The sequence below is a fragment of the Desmodus rotundus genome, chromosome 4 (genome assembly GCF_022682495.2).
Source record: "Desmodus rotundus isolate HL8 chromosome 4, HLdesRot8A.1, whole genome shotgun sequence".
In the NCBI taxonomy this organism is placed as follows: Eukaryota; Metazoa; Chordata; class Mammalia; order Chiroptera; family Phyllostomidae; genus Desmodus; species Desmodus rotundus.
The window spans coordinates 26401209-26427234 of NC_071390.1; the positions used below are offsets into that span (position 1 = coordinate 26401209).

General features: G+C 45.4%; 1 protein-coding gene and 1 pseudogene across 1 annotated transcript in view; one reads left to right on the forward strand and one right to left on the reverse strand.

Moving 5' to 3' along the window:
• Positions 1–507: 507 nt before the first annotated feature.
• The window catches only part of PDLIM1 (PDZ and LIM domain 1), a 38243-nt gene continuing 12724 nt past the window's right edge, over positions 508–26026 (forward strand). Inside the window, exons 1-4 of the mRNA XM_024563187.4 lie at positions 508–793; positions 17572–17723; positions 19310–19394; positions 23550–23749. Coding sequence (XP_024418955.2) covers positions 698–793; positions 17572–17723; positions 19310–19394; positions 23550–23749 — 533 coding nt within the window. The 5' untranslated portion in view covers positions 508–697. The remainder of the gene's footprint in view (positions 794–17571; positions 17724–19309; positions 19395–23549; positions 23750–26026) is intronic.
• On the reverse strand, positions 15221–15320 carry LOC112307121 (U2 spliceosomal RNA; annotated as a pseudogene).

Sequence of the window (26026 nt, forward strand, 5' to 3'; positions counted from 1 at the left end):
AGTGCCCTTTCCTCGTATTAACCCTTGTCCCGCCCCAGACTTGAGGTCTGAGGTTTTAAGGTCAGAACCTACAGCGATCTCCAGCTTGGAGGGAAGTTGTCTAGAAAGGTTTTGAATTCCAAGTACCACCTCGTGCGATGGTTCATTAGCATTAAAAAGATACCCCTACGGGCTTCCTAAGCACCGGGAGAGACGAGCTGTGTAGTGCAGTCTCGGGCAAGTCTTTGAACCCCGTGTCTGCTTCAAAGCGTCAAATGAGATCATTCAGAAAGCACCTTTATAACACGAAAGCAAACGTGAAGACCGAGCTGCTCTCGGACGGCTGACTTTGCACGGTACTTTTAAACTCGTTTTTCAAAGCGCCCAGCCCGGGTCTGTCGGAACCTGCTCTCCTCTCACTATAGTGCCTTCGGCGGTACTAGGAGCCGGGGCGGAGCTAGAGAACCGGGACTCCCGACCAGATTCGAGGCTCTCACCGAACGATTCCCTAACCCTCCGCGGAACCCCGCTGCGAGGACGGGCGGAGCAGGCGGCCGCCCCGCGGGCTGGGCGGAGCCGCCCCCGCCCTCGCTCCGCCCGCCCCAGCTCCAAGGCCGCGGCGCGCGCACTTCTCCGACAGCCGCCTGGGAATCGCGGAGCGCGGAGCCGAGTCTCGCCGCGTCTGTCCCCGTGGGTCGCCACTCGCCATCGCCGCGCAATGACCACCCAGCAAATAGTCCTTCAAGGCCCGGGGCCGTGGGGCTTCCGCCTGGTTGGGGGCAAGGACTTCGAGCAGCCTCTCGCCATTTCCCGGGTAAGAGCAGCCTGGGACGCGCGGGGAGCGGGGCGCTCCTGGGCTGGGGAGCGGCGTGGCCCAGAGGAAACCCGGGGAGGCTGGGGCTCCGCGCGCGCGGTCAGAGACGGCGGTTTCGGGAGCCGGAGACGCAGCTGGGACCGCCGGGCGCATCCAGGTGCGCCGGGAGCAGCGTGCGCTGAGCGCTTTCCGCGCGCCGCGGGCCCGCCGCCCTCCCCAGACGGGGCTCTCCGGGGCAAGCCGGGCGCGCGGTTACCGTGTCCCCGGGAGAGAAGTGGGCCATTTTCGTTCCTTCGCCCCGGAAGCGCTGCCGGGCGTGTGGACGCGCTTTGTCAAGCGGAGAGGGGCTGAGGGTCCCAGCAGATCCCACACTCTGGGAGACAATCACCTCTCGATTCTAAACAAGTCGCAGAGTCGCGGAAAGTCGTTCGGAAACACCTGGAGCATCTATCTTTAAAGTGAGGTGGAGTGGGTGGGAAGTGTACTGGGGGCAAGTGGTATTAACTTTAAACACACAACTGAAACGACTCGTTTCTCACTCTTTGGACCTCACCCATGGCCAGGTCTCAGTTCCCTAATGCCTTTTGGAGAAAAGGCGGAATTTTGGAAACAAACAAAGCACCCGAATACACCCTCTTGGACATTCTCCTCCTCCTGCGGGAGTGGTCATGGTCATGTTTCTTCCTGGCATTCCCGGATTATCAACCAATCAGCCCTTTTCGAAACCCTGGGAATACCTGAATCAAAGGAATTAATTTAATTCTTAGAAGGGCCTCATCTCTTCAGAAGGGCCAAGGTTCAGTCGGAGACCACCAGACCCATCACGGCCAAGTACAGCAGAAACCGCAGGGAGACCCAGACTCAGTGTTTGGAAGCCCAGGCATTGGTCTTCTAGTCTGGGCTAAAGGCAAGCTTGGTGTTCCACTGAGAGTCGTCACATCCAGAGCTTGCACTCACAAGGCGGCCAGTAAATATTTTTTGTCTAAATGAAAAAAGGAAACAAAAAGTACTCCCTGGTGTCCAGGCCCTGCCGGAGGGCCTCACATTCCATTCTTGGGCCCATCTACTCGCGGAAGCTGATCCTAGACTTGCCTCCCCAGCTATCTGACCATCTTTTTTCTTGGAGGAGGGTGAGGGTGGAGAGGGAAGGGAAGGATCCCTGTGGGTCCTTTTGACGTAAATCCTTGCCACCAGCAGCTGAAGGAGTGAATTCGAGGGGCAGGAAGAAAAGAATTGGAGACCTCCTCTTGACTTTTCTGCCACCCGCAGTCCTACCCCTCCCTTCCAGGGGGGCCTAGCGGGACTGAGGAGGTTTTCTCTGACCACACTACCCCCCCAAAATGCAGGTGTCTCAGTTTTTAGACCCTATCTTCCCTCCATCATCCACATGCTGCCCTGAGGTGACCTCTTGGATTATTCTCTAGGTACAGGCTGTCTTCCCGAATTCCTCAAGCATAGAAACTGTGCCTGCCTTTATCTGGATCCCCACCCCCAAGCCTGACACGGAGCTGAACCTGGCCATGCCCAGTAAATCTTTGCAGGCTTATTAATAAATGCCCGTCCAGGGAAGGCACATTTAGACTTGCTTACCTCATAGCCCATTTGTCCTCGCTCTTTGTGTCTATTATTAACCTGTCAGCCCTCTCCACTTCTGAATTTATATATGACATGCAACCTTTTTTGAGACGTGGAAGATATATGGGCAATCTGTTAAAAGAGCAGCTACCACCTGGCATTTTAACTGCTTTAAAAAGTCTTGATGTAGGTGGCACTGTGTAGGAATGACAATATGGGGTGCAAAACAATGCTGTATATTCATTAGTTTGTCCATGTATTAATTAACTAGCACATGTTTAATGAGCATGTTCCAGAAACCCTGGGGTCTCAGTAATGAGAGGACACACTGCATTCTCAGGGTGTCCGTGGCCTAGTGAGGGAAGCTAATCTCTACCTTGACAGGTGCTTTATTGAAAACTGAAAGTGACTCAGAGGAGGTGACATTCTCATGCTGACAGTAATTCACTTGTTTCTTCATCTCATTATTTCCACATAGAAAACTTTGGGCCTCCTCTTGGGAATGGGAAAGTGGCCATTTGAGATCAGGTGCTGGTCTGGTTTCTGCTTCTTCCTTGAGCTGAACCTGGGGTGAGCCCGCTGTTGTTGAGGCTGCCTTTAATTCTGCAGTGGCGAGAACCCCAGCCATTGGCTGTGAGTTACGATATGGGAAAGTGCTCTGTAAACAGCGAACAATAGTGAGGAGGTGTCAGCACTGACCTAGAGTTGTACATGCCTTTCCGGTTGGTAGGTGTGCTACATTTATAGAGTTTGCTTGTATGGCGTTGTATATGTAGCCTTTGAGTCTCCACACCAGAGCAAACCATAAAATTAGGCTGGGAGAGGAGTGCCTCTCATTTAAATAGCTGTGTTTGCCTTCTCTCTTCAAAAAAAAATTTTTTTTCTTTTATTGATTCTAGAGAGAGGGGAAGGGAGGGAGAAAGAGAAGGAGAAAAACATTGATGTGAGAGAGAAACAGCGATAGAGGGCCCCAGTTGAGGCCCTCTCACACGGGCCTCAACTGGGGACTGGCCTGCAACCCAGACATGTGCCCTGAAGGGGAATCCAAACCCACACCTTCCAGTTTGCAGTAATGATGCCCTACCCACTGAGCCACCTCTGCAAGGGCTGTTTTCTTTCTCTTGCATGAATTACTCTGGTATTGGCTCTAGTCTTTTGTTAAACTGCTAAAACTTCTGAATGTAACTCTGTAATCTGTGTACTTGAAATTGTTTTCTTTTTTTAACATTTTTTTTATTGTGAAATAAAGTCATAAAATATAAATGCATAGCAAATGATTATAAAGTAAACCTGTGTAATCACCACGACCCAGGTCAAGAAGTAGCACATTGCCAGCACCCCAGAAGCTCACTGCACATAGCCGTCATGACTAATGGTGATCATCTTCCTGCTTTCCTTAGTCGTGTTACCACCCAAACATGCCTCCTGAACACCACAGCTTAACGTTTCTTGTTTCTGAGCAGAATTGTATAGAACACGTGTGTGTAGCTACTTTTTTTTTGCTCCACAATGTTTTCATCTGTGTTATTGTGATGACTTGAAATTTCAATCCAGATTTTCAACTTTAAATGAACATAAATTAGCTTTCTTCCTCTCCCCAGTTTCTCAATTAAGGCTTCTACCTTGAACTCCCTGATGAACCATGCATTGGCCACTGTCTCCTGAGATTTTTTCTGTCAGTTCCTGCTCCAGATCTACAGTTGTGCATCTCCCTATCTCTGTGAGGTTTTTCCCCCCACTGTGTCAATTTCTTATTTCCTCTAGTTGCTTTCAAGGGAAGCCTTCAGAGAATCCACACCCAGGCCGAAATTGCTGCTCAGTGTATGTTGACTGTTTTTCTCTCCCAGCAACTGACAAAAGACAGGAAGGGGTGGGGTCACAGATAGGGATGCTCTTGAGGGGAGGAGCTAGCTGCTCATTTGCCTCCTGTGTCTTGGGGGAAGCCCTTGCTAAGAGCCCTGTGGTTTTGTGGCAAATTGCTCAATATCCTAAAGGGTGCTTAATGAATACTCTGTAGCCAGAGGGTCTTTTCTAATTTTTTTTCTTTTTTAAAAAAAGTTTCTTTTTTTAAAAATTATTGTTCAATTACAGTTGTCTGCATTTTCTCTCCACCCCTTCACCCCACCCCAGCCAAACCCACCTCCCTCCCCCACCACCACCCTCCCCCTTGGTTTTGTCCCGTGTCCTTTATAGTAGTTTTGTGAAAACTCTTCTCCCCACTATCCCCTTCCCATTCCCTTCTGGCTATTGTTAGATTGTTCTTAACTTCAATGTCTCTGGTTATATTTTGTTTGCTTTTTTCTTTTGTTGATTATGTTCCAGTTAAAGGTGAGATCATATGGTATTTGTCCCTCATCGCCTGGCACATTTCACTTAGCATAATGTTCTCCAGTTCCATCCATGCTGTTGCAAAGGGTATAAGCTCCTTCTTTCTCTCTGCTGTGTAGAATTCCATTGTGTAAATATACCATAGTTTTTTGATCCACTCATTTGCTGATGGGCACTTACGTTGCTCTTTTCTAATTTTTTAAGAGTGTTATATCCAGACTCACTCAAGTAGGTTTACATCATGTCCTTAAGGTCAAAAGTGGGGCTCATCTGTCAGATTATGAAAAGCAAGAAATGTCCATGAAGGCACTTTAGGCATTAATGGCCCATGCTCTGCACTCCCTCAATCTGTGAAATTGATTATCTGAGAAATACCAGCTACTCCAGCTGATCCCAGCTCATCTAAGGGGAGAGAAGGAAGAGGATGAATGGAAGGACTAGCATGTAAGTGAATGCTTGAACCTCTTGACCTGGAATTCATCAAGCCATGTATGATCCCCTAACCAGAGACCCTCCTTCCCCCCACCGCCAGACTCCTGGATGCCAACAGTGGTTTGTCTTTGAGGAGAGAGGGGAGAAGAATGACCTTAAGGTATTGCAGTGTGGCAGGTGCCTGAAATGAGATTATCATCTGCCCATTGAGGTCACACTGTCCTGCTGCTCAGGACTGGGAAAAGCACCAAGGAATTGCCCTTGTGCTGGGACTAGGCTCGGACTGGTTTCCAAGCTGTACTCCTTCCCTAGGCTGTGCCCCGCATTGCTCCCCAGAGGACAGGAGAGCTGGTATTTGCCTTTTATGGAGAGGAAGCTCAGGTCCCCATAGGTTAGGTAATTTGCTTGAACTTACATAATTTTTTCATTGACTAGGCTACTTAACGGCCTTGTAAAGGAAAAGGTAGAGATTCGTTAAAAATGAGCAATAGTGGCTGTCAGATAATTAATTTTTAAAGAACGACTTGACTTCCAGTGCCTCAGAAGGCGGCCCGGGGAAGCTGCGAGAAGTTCGGTTTGGTGCCTGGTAAAGTGTCCAGGCCAGTGACTCAAGCTGAGCACCACACTGGGTGACCCTGGGCAGGTCCCCTACCTTCTCTAGGGTCCAGTTCTCTGTAAACAGAAAATAATCAAGTGGACCCAATGGTTTCGTTTACTGTGAATGTGAGGGCCCACTTTTTAGTGTTAAAAAGTATCCCAGTCATTGTGCCTTCAACCATGAGTTGATTGAGAAAATATATTACGAATTCAGAAATGTTATCAGATTAATTTGCTACTCACCTGTGAATATGGTGTCCAGATGATTGCATGTTAATCACACTTGTGCAATTACACTTAATTTGTGCGAGAAATGTTGATTCGATTGGCTTTGATAATGACCGTAGTTAAAATGTATATTAGACTTTTAATAAGTGAGGTGCTTTTCTAAGTGCTTAATATATTCTCTCCGTAATCCTCACAAGCATCTTGTGAGACTGAAACAATTAAGATACCCATTTCAAAGGTGAAGAAACTGAGGCATGGAACCGATAAAGTACTTTGCTTGCATCATACGGTAATGAGTGATAGAGCTGGCATTTGGCTGAGCAACTGGCTTTAGGGGCTGTGGCCTTAAACCGTGGTGGGTGTGCAGCTGCATTAGTTTCTGTACTCCCCACACCCCTTGACACAGAGACACGAGACACACGGTATATTGCAGAGCTGGGATTTGAAGCTCGGCAGACTGACTCCAAGCCAGCTTTTAGCCACTATATTCTACCTCCTAATAAAATAGAATTGTCAGTATTTCATCGGTCAATATATATTTTTAATTATTTATTTATGTATGTTAGAAATGGGGAGGGGGAGAGAAACATGGGTTTGTTGTCCCACTTATTTATGCATTCGTCGGTTGATTCTTGTATGTGCCCTAACCAGAGGTCAAACCCGCACCTTGGCATATTGGGAGGATGCTCTAACCAACTGAACTACCCAGCCGGGGCAGTAATAATATCTTAACTCACAGCTCAGAGAAGTACTACAGGCATTAACATGAGGGGGTGGGACCTCAGAGCCTTTTGTGCCCATGAGTGGTGGCCTGTGTGGTCTTTCAGCTGCTTTGTGGCCTCAGCCTGAGTAGCTCAGCGTCCCAGAGAGCAGCACCTCCCCACCCTCTTCCTCCTGAAAGCCAGAAACCCTGGCGGTCCCACCTGGGAGAATTAGCCGTCCAGCTATAGGATTCCATGCCCATGTGGACGGTGAAAAACACAAGAGCAGGGGAGTTGAAGGACTGGCCTGAGAAAAGCCTGCCTGGGGTCCAGGACGGAATTGGGGGGCAGTTTTCGTGGTATATGAAGATAATCAGGAAGTGGACAGATCCACCTTGCCTAGCCAGTGATGGGTGTGGAAAGGGTAGCCAAGCCAAGTCAAGTCCAAAATGACATACACCCATGATGACCTAAGACAAAAAAGGTAATTTCTGTATGGCAGTAGTCCCCAACCTGGGAGTACTATAGGAGGTGAAAGGCAAACCTCAGGTGAGCTTCACTCCCCTGCTGTGGATGGGAGATGAGATAGAAGGTGGGAGCTCAGGCCAGCTTTGCTTGCAGCCCGATTACTAACAGACCTGGGACTGGGGGTGGGGACCCCTGCTGTATGGTACTTAGCAGCCTGTGTGATTGTTGCTATTGTTACAAGCCTTGCTTGAGGCTGTGCTCCACAGAAACTGAGGACTGTGGTGTATTTTCACATGTACAGTACACTGCCGTCTTATAAATGCCATCAGTGGTTCCCTGAAGAACACGGTGGGCTTGTAGGAGGCGGGGTTCTTGACCAAGGAATCAGGGCCTAATTTTTATAGACATGACTACTCATAACAACAGAATAAAGACATAGGTTTGACATAGATACGATAAAGATGACTAAAATGCATATAGATATTAAATTTGGATAATGCAGCATTTCTTTAAAAAATTATTAAAAAACTTCATGCTTCCGAATCTGAATGTACCAATGACCCAACAATTCTAGTTAAAGACTCAGCAGAAGTGTTTCCCCATGGGCACCAAAAGCCATGTCAAGAATTTTCAAAGCAGCACTATCCACAATAGCCCCAAACTCAAAACAGCTCAAATGTCTAACACCAGTAGAATGGACAAGTAAATGGTGAGTTATATGATCTCAAACCCACAGCATAAGCACAGTGATATGGACGAGACACACGAGTATGTACGATGAGGGAAAGAAGCCAGACAAAAGGGTAGCCGTATGTATTTATATATCAATATATTTAATAGTTACCATTATATGATATCTATATATTTATATTAAACAATGTTATCTATAAGTATATGTATATATAAGCAATGTGAAAGAAATCAGGCGAAATTACTCTATCGTGTTGGGCGTGAGGACCGTGGGAGCCTTTGCCAGGAAGTTAGTGATGGGAGGGAGGCACAAGGGGGCTTCAGAGTTCACCTCAGGTTCCATCAGCAGCTCTGATGACCTGGTGCTGGTTCCGTGGGTGTGCTCTCCTTGTGGGAATCCAGCCAGCCGTCTATTTACGATTTGTGTACTTTTCTATGTGTGTGTTACACTTCAGTGAAAAGCTTACCTAAAAACCATTGTGCTTGTTAGAAAAGATCAAATCGTATAAAAACGTGGAAAGCATAAGGTAAAAGCCTGCTCCACACCCTTCCGCAGTCTTACTTCCTAGAGGCAAACACTGCTAATAGTTTGCTGCTAAGCTTTCCAGATGTTTTTTTCCATTCGTGGAGCTTTTTTTTTTTTTTTTAGCCTCACCTGAGGACATTTTTTTCATGGCTTTTTAGAGAGAGAGGAAGGGAGAGAGAAACATTGATGTATGAGAGAAGCATCAATTGATTGCCTCCTGTATGTGCCCTGACCAAGGATCATACGTGCCCAGATCAGGGACCAAACCTGCAGCCTAGGCGTGTGCCCTCACTGAGAATTGAACCTTCAACCTTTTGGTTACAGAATGACGCTCCATCCAACTGAGCCACACTGGCCAGGGGTCGTTTAGCATTTTTAAAATCAAAACCATATCTCGGTGAACTATTTAGACATAGCTTTGTACTTTCTATCTTATTTTTACTGTAGCAAATGAAGAATTAAAGGCATCTTGATGTGGGAGAATGTGGTCTGGGTATCAGCCTGATCTGGGTTCTATCCCTGTCCTGTCCATTATTAGCTGTGTGTCCTTGGGCCAGGGTAGCCCCTGAAGGCGCAGTGCCCTCATTTGTAAAGCAGGAATAGTAGTACTTGTCTCAAAGGTTGTGGCTCACACATAGAAGGCTCTGGGAGACAGTGGTATTATTAAATAGTATATTGGGTGCTTATTATGTGCCAGTCTTTTAAACTCTTTGTATATGTAATCTCGTTTAATCCTTCCAACACCCTAATGAAGTTGATGCTGTTATATTTTGCTTGATAAATGAAGAAACTGAGGCATAGAGAACAACTTGACCAATATTATGTGTTTAGTGAATGGTTAGGATTTATGTTATGGGTGGTGGTTATTACCCATGGGCTCCTTGGGGGCTTGTTTGGAGACTTTTGAGAGATTCAGCAACTTCTTGGTAATTAAGGCACTCTGTCTGTTATCTCATTTTAAATTATATTCCTACCTAAGAAGTGAGGCTTGGTCTTTCAGACCAAGTCTCTGAACTGTCACCCCTTAGTATTAATAACTTCCTTTGCACTGAGCATGAAGTGAAGCTGGATTAAGGCACAAATCCTCTACAAGTACCTGAACTTTATGCTATTGCTGCATTTCCTTGAGAAAATGGTTATGGAGTAACCAAGAACATCTTGAAACATTCTTGAGGTTTTTAGGCCAACCTACATAAACTCATACTGTTTCTGTGGTGGTAATGTGGCTTTAAAGTCGGTGCCATACCTGGGCCCACAAACACATCGAGTCAGGAGTCTAACTTAAGGGAGTCAGATTCCACGTCCAAATGGGAAAGTGCAGAGCTGGGTCCTGCTTTGTCCCCCAGTTCAGAATTTTTTGAATTTATACCTGAACACTTTGGTGACAAGAGCCATTAAATCAATGGAGGTTGTCCCTAAAGGCCCATGGCATTGAGGTGGAACTTGAATTCCAAATTTCTTTATTCCAGTCTTGTTTTGTATTATGTTGAATTATAACCTTCTTCATTATGATATCTCACCTACTTGTAAGAAGGATTTAAAGTGATTTACAACACCAAACATGTATTTATAATGCTTAAAACATAAAAACACACATAAGATTTAACAAAAAAATTGGAACATAGAAGAAAGAGATGTGCCAGGACCTTTAAATCAGGTGGTTTCTGAAATTGCATACTACATTTAGCTGTGCGTTTTCTGGGCAAGGCAGAATAGGAACCAGGTTGAGTTATCGATATTTACACATCTGGAATGAAATTACTTCTACAATATTCTGTTTGTAAAGAACGTCAAGGATGCTGACCAACATTATAGGGACTGTATGGGTTTTTTTTTAACTTAGAGAAATACTGTTCCAATGACTTTCTTTCAAGGGCCTTCTGTGCACTTTATTGGGAGTGTAAGCCCTTATAGTTTCTGGAGGAGCTGAGGTTTAGGGCTAATTATTTTTTTTTGTTTACCTGATGACTTAATGCCATCCAGGGAGAGAACTTCAGGGGAAAGGATAGACAACATTCCCCTTGATGTTTCCAAACCTGGTGAGCACCAGAATTTTCTGGGAAGCTTTAAAAAAGTGTGGATTTCTAGGTCCCACTGTGGAGACCCTCTTCAGTAGATCTGAGGTGGGGGTGTGGAGATCTGTCTACATTTTTAAAACCCCCAGAGGATCTGATGACTGAAATTGGGAACCATTGCCTCATCCTTACAAATATTGGAGTTTCCCTCCGAGTTATTGGTGAGTGGGGTCAATTTTTGGCCGAATGTTTAGATGCCAGTTCCAAGGGGCAGGGTTAACAGTGTTGTATGAAATGAACATTCAAGAAATTGGCTTGTATACCACCAAGGCAGGGAGTCATAGAAGTTCTACCTAATACACAGAAACAAACACAAGGAGGCTGCCAAAATGAGGAGACAAAGAAACATGGCCCAAATTGAAAGAAAAGATCAAAACTCCAGAAAAAGAACTAAAAATGGGGATAAGCAATCTATCAGATGTAGATTTCAAAACACTGGTTATAAGGATGCTCAGGGAACTTAGTGAGGACCTCAACAACATAAAAAAGATCCAGTCAAAAACGAAGGATACACCAATTGAAATAAAGAACAATTTACAGGGAAACAACAGTAGAGTGGATGAAGCTAAGAATCCAGTCAATGTTTTGGAACATAAGGAAGCAAAAAACAACCAATCAAAATAACAAGAAGAAAAAAGAATCCAAAAAAATGAGGATAGTAAAGCATTCTCTGGAACTTCAAGCATTCCAACATTTGCAAAATAGATGTACCAAAAGAAGAGAAAGAGCAAGAAATTGGAACTATATTTGAAAAAAATAATGAAAGAAAACTTACCTAATTTGGTGAAGGAAATAGATATGCAAGTCCAGGAAGCACATAGAGTCCCCAAAAAGATGGATGCAGAGGCCCAGACCAAGACACATCATAATTAAAATGCCAAAGGTTAAAGATAAAGAGAGAATCTTAAAAGCAGCAAGAGAAAAGCAGTTAGTTACCTACAGGGGAGTTCCCATCAGACTGTTAGCTGATTTCTCAAAGGAAATTTTGCAGGCTAGAAAGGATTGCCAATAAATATTCAAAGTCATGAAAAGCAGGGACCTACAGCCAGGAGGGGGATGTGGGGCAGTGGGAGAAGAGGTGAGGGGATTAAGAAGTACAAATAGGTAGTTAGAGAATAGCCATGGGGATATAAAATACTGTATAGAAAATGGAGTAGCCAAAGAACTTATATGCATGTCCCATGGACATGAACAGTGTTGTGGAAATTGCCTAAGGAGGTGGAGGTGCTGGGTGAAGGGGGCAAAGGGGGAAAATTGGGACAACTGTAATAGCATAGTCAGTAAAATATAGTAGTAGTAGTAATAGTAATAATATAATAATAATATAATAATAATAATAAATTTGACCTGTATTTCTATGCACTGCTAAAAGAAAGAACCTTTGGTGGACCTTCTGAAAGGTCCACTGGGGGAAGCCAGCTCCCTGTGGTTGGCCTGGAGGCTGACTGGGTGAGTCCTGAAGGGTCTGTTTCTTTGAACTGCCATTATGAGAGTATTGTCATTCAGTCACCTTAATCTCAGCAGAAGTAAGGCTCAGTGGTTGTTTCTTGGCAGTAACTGGGGACAGTTGAGTCAGAAGCTATGTTTAGATTGCATTGTTGTTGCCCATTGTTTTCCAATAAAGTACAGTCTTCTTAGAAGGAAAATAACAGGCTTTTACAGCCTGGTCTCTTTACATCTCCAGCCTCATTCCCTTCCTCTCCTTTCTGTTCCTGTGTTTCATCCATGCCAGTCCACATACTGTTCCTATAATTTGGCATGCTTTTCCCACCTCCTGTAGTGCCTTTGCAGTTTTAAGGAACACCTCCTCCAGGGAGTCTTCCCTGATTCCATCCTTAGGTTTCCACTGCCTCTTTGCTTGTTTCTAGCACAGCACTCAACAGCTGTTGTACGTGCCTGTCTCCCCTAGTAGGCTGTGAGCTTCTTTTGAAACAGGCATCACCCTTTTCCATCTGTGTTCCAGTGCAGTTCCTGGAATCTACAAACAATAGCTCACATTTTTAGAGCTTGACAGTGTGCTCTGCCTGAATCATCTCATGCAATCCTTAAACAGCCTTTTGATGCCAGGACTGTTATCATTCCTGTTTTGTAGATGAGAAGGGCAAGGGCAAAGGTGAAATATCTTGCCCAAGGACAGTTAGCTTACAAGCGGCAGAGACAGGGGACTTGAACCCTGCCCATCTGACTTCAGAAGCCACATCTTAACAAGCTCCACTGTCTTTCAGAATGTACTTAGGGAATGACTGATGAGTGAATGAATGAATGAGAGGAAGGATAAAGTAGAAACAAGCTGTGATCACAGAGGAAGGTTATTTCTTCATTTGTCATGGCCAGTGGGTATGCACCCAGTTCTGAATAATAGCAATATTTATTTAGATGTAAGTTGAAGAAAGCGGGAAGCTATATCATAGTTCTATTCTGCACCATTTACAAGTGAAATTAAACTCTTCACAACCTGTGTGCTCAGGAGTCTGGCGCAATGCACAGGCTTTAAAGGTGCACTTAGGAACTCACAGTGTAGGACGGGTGTGCAGACTGGCCTCTGAGCAGAGGTCTGCCTGGTGGGGGAAGGAGGGGCAGGAGTGCAGATGACATGAGTGAATTCTGCAGAAAACAGCAGGCTGTCCACCAGTGGAAATTGTTGCACCTAAATCCATTCTTAGGCAGCAAGAGTTGTGTGATTGAGTTGTATGGTCTCTGGGGAAGAAAGCTGGAGAGGGTTTTTGAGAAAGGATGTCCATTGACTTGCTGGGTCTGTTTCTTTGGAGGAGAATATAGGATTTCCGTTTTAGAAATTGCAGCTGACTTCATCATGAGCTGGTTCTGACGGGATTTGATGGTCAGGAGGAAATTAGAAAGGACAGTGTGGTATACTGGGTTGAGTGGATGGACTCTGGACCCCCACAGCCTGCCATTCACCGGCTAATAACCTCAGGCAAACCACTTAACCCCTGTTCCTCCATTTCCTCATATGTAATGATACAGTAATAGTCCCATCTGATAGCATCATGTGAGGGTTGGTAAATTAACCTTTGCCAAATACTTAAACTGTTCTTGGCACATGAAAAGCACTCATTAACGATGATGACAATGAATAGTTAGAGTGTAGGAAGGATTGGAGTCCACTGGTCGAGATGGGAAATAACGATGTTGGAGATGTAGGCAGGTCTCTCCTGAGGCCCTTTTCAGTCCATGTTCTGATTTATGTAGTTTTTAAGGGATGAGGTTACTGGGCTCAGGCTCAGTTCAGAGCAGTTGAGATGACTGTCCTATGGCAGGAGCCACCCAGGGAGTGGCAAGAGTCGGTGACACTCTAGTACCTTTTGTAGAATGCCATGGCAGATGAGTCTCCATAATTCTGGATTTTTCTTTGGCTCTGGCACTTGGGCTTGGACCATCTGCTTGTGGCAACGTGGTAAAGCAGAAAAGGAATGGGATAAGAATCCGGTGTCAAGTTCAGGCTCAAGCCTTTAGCTGTGTGAACTTGAATCAGTTACAGCTTCTGTGAGTCAGTTTCCTCATCCGTGAAGTTATATGTTGGTGGTGAGGTCATCATTATTAAAATCTCAAATAGATTGTGTGTGAAAGGGCTTTGTAGAAGGCAAATCCGTAATTTGTTTAAATCCCTTTTTTAAAAAAAAAATAAAACAATGGCTCTTAAAAGAATGTGAATTTAATCTGTTTATGTGCGAGTCCATCCAAATCCCACCTGATGCGCTTGTCTTGTCACACTCCAAGATTTCCTTTGGCTTCCCGTCAGTTTGGCTTTCAAAAAAATCAGACCAAAAGAGAGGACGGCCAGGCCTTGTATTCAGGCTCGGGGCTCTTTAGACTGGTTCTGGCTTGTCCAGGACTTGTTGGGATATACTTAGCAGAAATGCCTCTCCCACAAGACAGTTTGAACCAAATGCTGGAAATTCCAGAGCTCTTAGCAGCTGAACATACAAAAGAAACTTCCATTTTCATCTTTTCAAACCCCCCCCCGCAATTGCCCATCGTTTTAGTTTTGTGAGTGGTCACATTCTAGGGTCGCAGTGTTGTGGGAAATGCTTAGTTGATCCCCTTTAAAATAGACATTTTTTAAAAGATAAAATTAAGTAGCATGATTATATATTTATTTATTTTTGTGTGTTTTTTAAAAAAAAGATTTTATTTATTTATTTTTAGAGAGAGGGGAAGGGAGGGAGAAGGAGAGGGAGGGAAACACTGTTTGCTTGCCTCTCACACTCTCCCTACTGGGGCCCTGGCCCGCAACCCAGGCATGTGCCCTGACTGGGAATTGAACCAGTGACCTTTTGGTTCACAGGCCAGCACTCAATCCACTAAGCCACACCAGCCAGGACCATGATTACATATTTAATAACACTAGGTAGTCTAGATTCAGTCATTCATTGGACTAACATTTATTGAGTACCTGCTGTGTACCAGTCACTGTGCTGGGCACTGGGGATACCAAAGCACTAAAGGCAGATGAAATCTGCTCTCACACACCTTACTGGAGGTCCTCAGACATTAAATAAATAAACCCGCAAAATAGATCTACGAACCTAATGTGGCAAGTGCCACTGTAAAGAAGAACAGAGTGTATTAGGGTGATGTGGGCATCTAACTTAGATGGGAGGACAGAAAGGCCTCTCTGAGAAGGGCCATTTAAGCTGAGACCTGATGGATGAGAAGCTAATTAGAGGTTATAGCAGGTGCTAAGGTCTTGCAGTGGGAAAGAAACAAGGAGGACCCTTGTGGCCAAAGTTTAGTGGGGGAATGGCATGAGGGTGAGGAGGGAGACATGGTCTTAAGGGACCTGGGTGATGATTTTGGATTTTATCTTCGGGGGAGTCTCTTTAACATTATTAAACTGATAAGAACAGATACTACACTTGATCTTAGCCAAAAGGCTGAGAAGCGATCTTTAACATTATTAGAGTTAGTCATGGTAATAATGAGTTTGATCAGGCTGCTTTCTCTGGGGGTAGAGTTTGCCAATCCAGAAGCTTTGCTAATCCCAAATAAAGTGATGCATATGTCTATTATTTAAAAATCCTCACTTGAGGATATGTTTATTGATTTTAGAGTGAGAGGAAGGGGGAGGGGGAGAGAGAGAGAACATTGATGTGACAGAGAAACATCCATCAGTTGCCTCTTGTACACTCCAGGACTGGGGACTGAACCTGCAACCTAGGCATGTGCCCTGACTGGGGATCGAACCTGCAACCTTTTGGTGTAAAGGATGACACTCTAACCAACTGAGCCACCTGGCCAGGGCTGTAGGATCATTTTTTAAACAGGGGTCTATTTATTCTTCAGAAAAACTCACATACACGTGAAATCACGTAAGATCAGGCTTCTCAGTAAGATGGGCAGAAAAGGAGAAGAATTTGTTTTCACTGCGTGTCCTGTGTGACTCAGAGACTGGTTTCACCATGTTGACTCAAAGGGAACGGCCCACACTTGCCTGTATAAATGTCTTTTCCCTGTGGCTGGATGAGAAAAGGTCTGACCTTGGGCTAGTGCTCTGGTAGATGGATGGTGGGAAAGCCAGAAAGGAAGGTTAGGAGGTCAAGGTCTCTGCACTGGTTTCCACATCCTGCTACATTCCAGGCAAGTTTTGCCTGATAAAGTCATAGCATGTCTAAGCCAGAAGGGACCTCAAGGATCACGTCATCCACCCTTTACTTATGGGGTCGAGGTGCTGATGAGGACGTGGCCCGTGACAGCACACCCGCCGCCTCAGAAGGGTCAGTATTTTCAGTTTGATGAAACTGGAAACCATGGCTGCTACATTCCTGCATCAGATGTGGAGACTCAGGGCTTAAACCTTGTGTCTTGCGTTGGTGCTTTGAAGGGCCTCTTACCTCTGGTTCAGCTTTTCAGAGGCACGCATGCTCACAAGATCTTCCCCAGTTGACTCCCAGGTGTCAAGGGCCCTCTTCAAGGGGAGGCCAGAACCCAGTGGGTGCTGGGAGTCCCGGTGTGTTACCACCACTCTGCTCCTGGGGGACTTCCTATAAGGAAAGTCTTTTTATGTCAAAAGTCATGGACTGACAATGGTGTGGTGGGAATATTCTTAGTATACCTTGGTTTAGAAAATACCTAATAACAAAATTACTCTGAGGTTAGTACTACTTCAAAATGAGTTTGTATTTCATTCATCACAACAGCATCTGTATTTACTTGAAAAGTAGTTGTGCATCTGTGTGTGAGAGTCGGTAGCAGGTTGGTTTTGATGGCCCATTGCAGTAACTCACTGGCTCCCCCAGCACTGAGGGTCGGTACTTGTGGAATCATTGGTTCAGAAGCCTAGACCGGCAGAAAACCAGGAACCTGTGGGCACGACCCCGATCATAGTCAGCTTCTCGGAGGGAGAAAGTGAACCAGTGTAAACCCATTCTACCAGATTATAACATAGTTTTTATTGCCTCTTTTAATTACAAAAGTATCCAAGCTCATTGTAAAAACCAAAAACACTACAGAAGTGTATAACTGAACAGTTTTGTGTGCAGCGTTCTGACTTGTTTCTGTGCGTAAATAACATTAGGGTTTTTATAGACATAGATGTTACTGCACATGATGCTAAGTGTGTGTGTGTTTGATGTGGTGGGTAATTTATCTTAAAGAAGCGATAAGGTTCGGTGGGAAGAACATTGGGTCTGAATTCAGGGTCTGAGTTCCAGCTCTGTAATGTACGAGTTGGATGGCTAGTAATACAGGGTGGGGCAAACATAGGTTTACAGTTGTTCATATGGGAAATAATACAATAATTAATAAATAACAGTACAAGAATAAACTCTGTTTCACATGCTCACAACTGGAAACCTACTTTTCCCACACCCTGTATAGTAATATACTAGTTGAGTGATTCCCAGGTAAGTCACAGACCTTTCTAAGCTGAGTTTCCAGGTCTCTAAAACGGGGACTGATACTGGTCCTCCCTTCTCACAAGGCTGTTGTGAGGATCCCCTGAGATGGTACATAGGAAAGGATTCTGTAAAACATGACGTATCACATAAATGTAAAGGATTGTTGCCATTGACACTTAGGGTTTTCGTCCCTTTCCTTTTTATGTGCTTTGATCCACATCTGTGAATACTTAACTCCGTGGTAACTTAGTAGTTGCCTTGGAGACGAGTAGTAACTAGCCTGCTCTTTCCCTTTGTCCAGGTCACTCCCGGAAGCAAGGCTGCTATAGCTAATTTGTGTATTGGAGATATAATCACAGCCATCGATGGGGAAAATACCAGCAATATGACGCACTTGGAAGCTCAGAACAAAATCAAGGGCTGTGTAGACAACATGACTCTCACGGTAGCCAGGTAAGGCTCGTGGAAACGCCCTTTCATTTCTGATCAACTGGAAGCTGTGTGTGGGCAAGGACTGCCTCACCCATCTCAGAACCCCTGACGCCCCCAGCTCAGTGCCGAGCCTACTACAGGCAGGTCAAAAGGTGTGTGGAATTGGGATTTCAGGTTGCTTGTTTCCTCTGCAGTTGTCACAGTGCTGCTTATAGTTTGGGCATCTTTCTGCATTTTAACTTGATCCAGTACAAGTAACCAAGATTTCGAGGAAGTAAGATCAGTGAACTATTGTCAGGTATAATTTTTCTTGGACACCATCGAGAATCTACTCAGGATGTTGCTCCTGCCACACCACGCTGAGCAGTGGGTACTGCGCCAGGTATTACAGTGACAGAGAAGGCAAGCACACACCAGCCAAAGCGCTGAGTGTAAGTTACAGTGCGCAGCAAGAAAGGGGAGCTGACTGTTCTCAACAGGCTGATGAGTGGGCCGAGCGCACTGGGAGTTACAGTTGGGGTGGAATTCCCGTTCTCCTGTCGTTGGGTCTGGAAGGAACCCTGCAGAGGCATGATTTCAGGAGTGACTTGGTTCAACCTTTATGGCCCCATATTTCCTGTTGGATCAAGTTCATATTCTCCGTTCTGGTATCCTGTTATGTTAACCTGCTCTTGAATGTCTCATTAACCTCGGCTTCCACAGCTCTTCCTCACACACCATTTGCTCAGGTTCCCATCTGTGAAGGAGGTTTGTGGCTGTCTTCTACCTGGTACCGCAGGACTGGCGGGAGGACCGAGTGGGGAGCGGGATGTCCAAGGTCTTGTACACTTCAGTGCCCTATCATCATGGGAGTTCATTTTATGACTGCCCTCTTAAAAGCTCGTTTTCCCCTCACTCTCCTCTCCATTTCTGTCTCAGTCCAGATCTCCTTCAAGCCTTAGTTCATTGACTTATCTGTTCATAGATGAATTGGTTTTTTTATTCACTTACCAACAAATTGAACAGGATTTCTTACATATACCTGGCACTGTGCTAGGCAGTCTGACATACAAAGGTAAGTACAAGTATCCCCCCCCCACAAGAGAGAAAATGACCTACACTAATGAAAACTGAGACCGGACTGGGAGTGTTGCTGGGTGCTTGGTACTGAGAAATCCTTTGCAAGTTCAAAAAAGGAGGCATCACTTTTATGGGGCCAGATAAGCTTCCAGAGTGAGGTGGTTATCCGGTTGGACCAAGAACACTGGGAGAGACGGAGGAGGCCTTGTTCTGCCCTGAGCAGAGGTGGGCCGCATGAGGCATGCTCGGGAGCAAGGAGGAGGCCAGTGTGACGGGGGGTCAGCGACACAGAGTGGCGGGAAGGAGGGGGAGGCTGAAGAAGTCCCAGCAGCTCAGGGCTGAGCGTGGACAGCCACCGGATGTGACATAATCAGATTGTTGCTTTGGAAAGGTCACTGTGGTGGCAAGAGGCAGAGGCAGGTGGTTGGCAGAGTGCTAGTTCAGAGTCTAGGAGTCGGGTGAGAGGCGGCATTTTCCCATTCTGTTTTTAGTATGTTATTTCCAATACTTAGCATGCATGAAACAACAGCTTTGTCAATCTCTTACAGATCTGAAAATAAAGTCTGGTCTCCTTTAGTGACAGAGGAAGGGAAACGTCATCCGTACAAGATGAATTTAGCCTCTGAACCACAAGTAAGTACTGTACACCACTGCCTCCCCCTCACTACCCAGCGTCTTTTTTGCTTTTCTAAAAATTTGTTTATTGATTTTAGAGAGAGATACACACACACAAACAGAGACATCGATTTGTTGTTGTTCCATTCATCTGTTCGTTCATTGGGTGAATGTTGTATGTGCTCTGACTGAGGATCAAACCCGCAACCTTGGCATATTGAGACGATGCTTTAACCAACTGAGCTACCCAGCCGGGGCTTCTTTTTAGCTTTTGACACAGCTCAGCACACTCCCGTTTTTTCCTGCTGCCGGGATTACTGGGTCCTGGCTGTTGTTCAGCTCTTCCCGTAAGGGAACTGTAGGAGGAAAGGGCTGGAAAACCCCAAGGCAGTGACGCCATGGCCTGGGCTGGAAGCTGGGGGTAGGAAGACATACAGGAAGCAGCGGAAGCCTTCCTGTGCAGAACGGGGTGGCAGGACCCTGTCAAATAAGGGAGCTGACTCAGCTCTTTAGGTACTTCAGATACAAATGAATTATGCCATAGATGAAAGTAAATTTGAGTCCCGAAGCCTAGAAGCTAGAGGAGCTAAGGGGAAATTTCATAGTAAACTGTGCTTCTCTTCCTGGTATCCCACTGTCTGATTTGCGTGGATGATCCTTAGGGTAGAAATCCCTATTTTTGTTATGGGGAGACTTCTAGTAAGACCTTAAAATTACTAAAATGAAGCGGTAATTCATACTGAAAAATGTGGTAGGGAGTCAATGCACAGTTTGAATTTCCTTGTAGAATAGACTGACGCAGGATCTCACATTTGTTAATAAATCTCTCAGTACTTAGAGCATAGGTGATTTTATTTCTTTCTTCCTTAATTACATCTTCTATATAATTTACAGGGAATGGGCATTCTTTTTTTTTAAATAAGGGGAAAAACTTAAACGAGAAAGTTTACAACACCTTTGTAAAATTCCACACACCTGACATGCTGGTTTCACAAAGTATGTGTCTATTGGATAAGTTAATGAATTATTAATGATAAATTAATAAGTAAATGGTGTTTAAAAACTTCTTTTAGACTAGTTTGTCATTGTCATCTGTTTAATTCCAATTGAAGATTGGAACTTTAATTTTTTTCTAAATTTTTAAAAGTTAATTTCAGAGAGAGAGAGGGGGGAGATATCAGTTTGTTGTCCCACCCATTTCTGCATTCATTGGGTGATTCTGGTGTGCGCCCTGACCGGACATTGAACTCAAAACCTCAAGGTATCGGGACGATGCTCTAACCAACTGAGCTACCTGGCCAGGGCGTTTGAGGAGGCTAGCTTTTATGGTGAATTGAAATATAATCAAAAGATAACATAGCTAGCTATTTTTTATACATCAAACAGGAAACTTGTATGAAATCGGACTCACTGGGTGCATTTGCATGGGTAAACTGAGTGGTTGTATACAAGTGACATTTTCTCAGCTTCTATTAAAATGTCAGAAATCCAGTCACAAAATTTTTTCCATTAATAAAAATCATATTTAATAATCCTAAGGGTCACATTAAGAGTCACTTTACATCTGACATTTCAAAATGGACACGACCCTGTTATTCTTTACAGGTCATATGAAGAAAGTTCATAAAATGAGGCTCAGTCTATAAACTACCCGTTGTGCTGACTAATTTAAAACACTCCACAGTTAATTCCAATGTCCCGGGAATTCCAGCCACTTTATTAAATTGACTGTTCATGTTATGTTTTACTATGTTAAGTTCTCATGTATTTTATAATCTAGAAGGAATGATTTTGTTTTAATTTGGCCTATCTAAAATCCTAGTTTTAACTTAGAGCAATACTTATTTTTATATGTATTATGCTTGAATTTTCATTTTAAACATACAATTTTGTTACCTGTATTAATATTTTGGAGGCAGTTCTCATCAGATTAAAAGAATTGTTGAATACTTTAACCTCTAGCTCGCATATTTTTCTTTCGATTGCAGTAATTCTTTCTTTTTTTTTTTAACTTTTTATTGTTATTCAATTACAGTTGTATGCCTTTTCTCTCCATAGTAATTCTTTCTTCATATGAAAAATACCGCACCTCTCATTTTTCCAGTCTCCACTTCCCAGCCATTCTAAAAGAGAGCGAGTAGGAGCAGAGTTCATCTATAATTAAAAGATCTGTTAGTTCATGCATTGCCAACCAACACCCCAGCTTATCTTAGGTCAGAGCAGTCACACACCTAGTTTATATTTCCTCATTATTGAGTTTCCTAGGCGACTGATAAATACGAAGCCCAAACAATTACATCATCCCTTCCAAAAGGCAGGCCCTGAATTAACTGCCTGAGTTCTGGAAAGACCAGTATTCACATGGGGTTACAGATATTCCTTTTATGTACAAAACAGATATATTCTTGGAAGATTCTCTATAAAGTGAAAACCAGAATTTCCAACCTGAATTCTCTCCCGACTTCCATTCTAGTGGAAAAAGGAGTTCTGTGGAGGGAGAAGGGGACAGACGCTGGTTGGATGTCTGTGTGCCAGGCACTGTGCTTGGCACACAGATATTTCCCACCAAGTCCTTGGGAAAGAGGCTTTTTTCACTTTGTTTTAAAGATGAGAAATGGGCTGAGAGAGGTGTATATAACTTGCCCAAAGCGGAACAGGAAGTGACAGGAAAAAACTGAGCCAAGACAGAAAAACAAGGGCTGTCTATTCCCTGGGGCTCAGCACCCTGAGCTGCCCCTCGGAGGTGCTGTGGAGAAGGAGAGGGAGGAAAGCACGGCCCTCCTGGCTGCAGCTGTGCGCCAGCCCTGATGTGGGTGCTGTGGGTGCTGTGGGGTGGCCGCGCACGTGGGCCCGCGTCCCCGGCCCGCTAGTCTGCTGCCGCTAGTAACTGCATGTGATTCCTTGGATTAGTTGTGCCATACAATTTACTTCACTATTCTCTGATTACTGCCAGACTTACTTTCTTAATTCTGCTTCTCCTTTTGTGAATCATCGGCGTGTCTTTAGCTTTGGTCCAAGTGTGAACAAAGTCAACTCAACGTCCTTTACACGGTCAGACCTCACTGCTTTGGACCTGTTTGCTCACGTGAACAGTGCAAAAGGATATTTTCATGTTGTTTACTTTAAATCAGTGCACAGTAAATTAAGGTGTTACTTTTCATCATAATGTTTTCTGTGAAAGCATGAAAGAGTTGAAGGTTCAGCCAAGAAAGAAAAAGGAAGAACAACAGAGAACAGAAACTCCTTGGGAGCAGTTGTTCTAGGTCTGGGCGGTAAGAAAGAGACCAGGGTTCAGGGAGATTACTGGGGAACCCAGAAAATACGGTGCGGGTTGAGTTTACTCAGCTGTACAAGAGTGTCTGTTGCCTGGGAGCCAGGGTTGACCCAGACTTGCTAACCGAGTCATCAGAAAAGCCGTGATTTTTTTTTTTTAAAGACATGTTAATTTAAAAAATGTTGGCTGTTTGTAAGAAAGCTCTGAGGGGTTGTAGCTGTAGTAATTGTCCACAACTTCTGGCAAGCCTGCGTGGGGGTGGAGGCCGCTTTCTCATATTACAGCTCCCCTGGGCACCGCCCTGTAACAGGTGTCCCCTCGCCTTCATCTGATTGGCCTTGTCCTTCACCCACAAGGAACCTCAGATTCTGAATTCCCCTTGGCCCCTTCCTCAGGCCTCCGGTCTCCGCCTAGTCAGGGGCTGCTTCACCCAGCAGCCCTCTTATCTTGTTTGTCTAACCCTCTCCATTCTGGGGACTTCATCTCTACCTTTTATCATCTCTTGCCTTGCACTGACTGTGAAGTAACTGCCTGTTCTCTCCCTGGAACCTCAGTTCCTCTGGAATGTGCCCTGAAAGGGTGTTTCAGCTCCTAGACATCAAAGGGTATCCTGCCCAGGGCTCCCCAGTGGGAGGTCAGCTTCACTGGGCCTCAGGGAAGAACCAGAAGGCAGAGCTGGCGCGTGAACTGCACACGTGCCCAGCTTGTGAGACTCCCCAGTTGTGGCCCGTATCTAGTGGGTACGTCAGAGCCCCTCAGCTAAAGTTTGGTGTGGGCCAGGGCCGTTGGAGCTCATTGAACACCTCTTTCCCTGGTGCTCTGCCAGCACTGTCCATCATGGGGGGTATGTTGGATGCCCCCGACCCCCCCTTGATGTCTCCCCTGGTCTCTGCCTGCAGGAAGTCCGACACATAGGAAGCGCCCACAACCGGAGTGCCATGCCCTTTACTGCCTCGTCTGCCTCCAGCTCTGCCCCCAGGGTCATCACAAACCAGTACAACAACCCCTCCGGCCTCTACTCTTCTGAAAACATCTCTAACTTCAACAGCGCCTTGGAGTCCAAGACAATGGCCAGTGGGCCAGAGACGAATGGCAGAGTGTAAGTAGGGTCACGAACCCTCCTCCAGGCCAGGACGGGGGTCAGCTGGGCAGGCAGGTGGGAGAAGATTGAGCCACTGGCCCAGGGAGGAAAAGGTCTACTCTAGCACAGTTCTCTCTGTGTTCATTTTCCTCATCTCTAAAAAGGAAGTAGTACCACCTGCCTTGTTATTAGGGTTGTTGTTAAAATAAGCAATCTGTAAAGTGCCCACTACCGTGTTTGGCCAAAGTAATCAGTTATTTGCTGAGACCTATGTTATTATTGTCCTGATGTCTCTGGTCATCTTCGTCTTTGAGGTGATCATACTCCTTCCTTGACAGTCCCACTGCGTCCTGAGAAAATCTTCAGTGTTTACAGTGTGGGGTTTCTGCTGTGTTTACCATCCCAGGGAAAAGTACTTTGATGCAGTTTTTGGTTTGCTTTCCCCTGAGAGGCTAGTAGAAGTAATAGAAGGAAGAGAAGTCCATGAGGATGTAGACACATGTCCCCAGGAACAGGTTCTGATCCAGAAGCAGAAGCAGCTTTGCCCAGGGTATGGGGTGGTGCTGCAGGTGGGCGGTGTGGACAGGTCTGAGGAAGCATCTTGATCGGGACTGAGGAGGTGTGTCCCCTCCTGTCCCTGATCATTTTGCCATAGCTGCCTTTATGTCTTTTTTTCCCTCTTAATTTTTATTTATTGGTTTGAGAGAGAGAGAGAGAAATGTCAATTTGTTGTTCCAGTTAGTTATACATTCATAACTAAGGAGATTCTCGTATGTGGCCTGACTGGAGATCAAACCCACAACCTTGGCGTATCGGGACAACGCCCCAACCAACTGAGCTACCTAGCCCGGGGGGCTTCTGTGTCTTTATTCAGCAGAGGGGTCCCAGTGTCTGCTCCATCCCAAACTCTTTGAAGATGAATCTGAAACCTGGGGATACCATAGGCTGTGGCAGAGAGCTGGGTTTGAGGATAAAGATGGGAAGGGTTTTCTGTGGATAAAAGGGGGATGGATTGTGTCACCCATTGCCATGTCAGATGCCCAAAGGTGGCAGAGATAAGGACATGAGGGCAGAGCTGAGTGCAAACAGAAGGGAGCAGAGTGGCACGTGGCAGCTGGCCAGTGCATGCCCCATCCAGAGGGGGAACCACTCCTTGGCTCCAGCCAGACACCACGTGCTGGCCTGGGAGTCCCATTTCTGATGATTAATTGCATTGAAGCAGAAGTCCAGAGGCCTCTTTTTATCTGAAATTATCTGATCTTTTAAGTGCTGGTGACAGTCAGATTTGTTGAAAATACTGTGTGGTCCAAGCTTGTCTGATCTCTGAGGATCGAATGGAATCCACAGTTCTTATGTTAGCTCTGAAGCCCATTTTGCTGTTTAGTTTTTCCCCAATTCACCTTTAATAACAATCTTCCCAGATCGTAGGGTGATTCAATTATAAATTCATTGCTACAAATGCAGGGTAGGAGAGGGTAAGGCACGAGAGGTTCCAAATGACTTAAATATTTGGGAAGGGCTGTTGTAGGGGGACCACTTGAGGGCTCCTGGCCATACCCTTCATCTAATTCTCCTTTCCCTGAAAAAGAGCCAGATGGCATTGGGCACCCATCCCTGCAGGTGTCTGTGCCCAGCACTGAAAGGCACTGTAAAGTTTCGAGTCTAGTAGGGGAGCCTTTGCTAGCTGACTCTTGCTTTACAAGCTATTACTGCGTTTGTTGTAGTATCCAAGACAGAGTGGCTACTAATGCTTCTTCCCCCAAATTCTGATTCCTGCAGTGTGGTACTGGCTTGAGATGATGGTGTCCTTCCAGGTGACTGTGGGAGCGTTTGGGGTACCTGAGACAGCCACCACCCAAGCTTTCCACAGACATACACTGAAGGGAAGCCTTCTCTCCAGCAGCTCAGTGGGGAGCTGAGTGGTGGAAATGCCATGGGCCACGGTTCTTGTTCTTTGCTGTTTCAGTGCTGGGGGAAGGCTGAGAATGTGACCCACTGTTACTGTCCCCAAGTGGAATGTTCCATGCTCTGGGTTTAATAACCCAGGAAATGACACATCCTTAATTGAAAGAGCTGCTATGCATTGGGAGAAATATGTGCCTGGGAGGTATTTTTAGTATGGCCTTGGTCATTATCCTTCCATTAATGTCTTCTTTCTTCTCTCATGCTCCCTGCCTGCACCCTCGCCTCAGCCTGAGACAATTATATTGAAACTGTCTGGACACTGTGCAAGCCTTTCTTCCAGCCCCTGTCTCCTCCTGCCTTGGACTTTTTGGCTGCAGGGCCCTCAGAGTC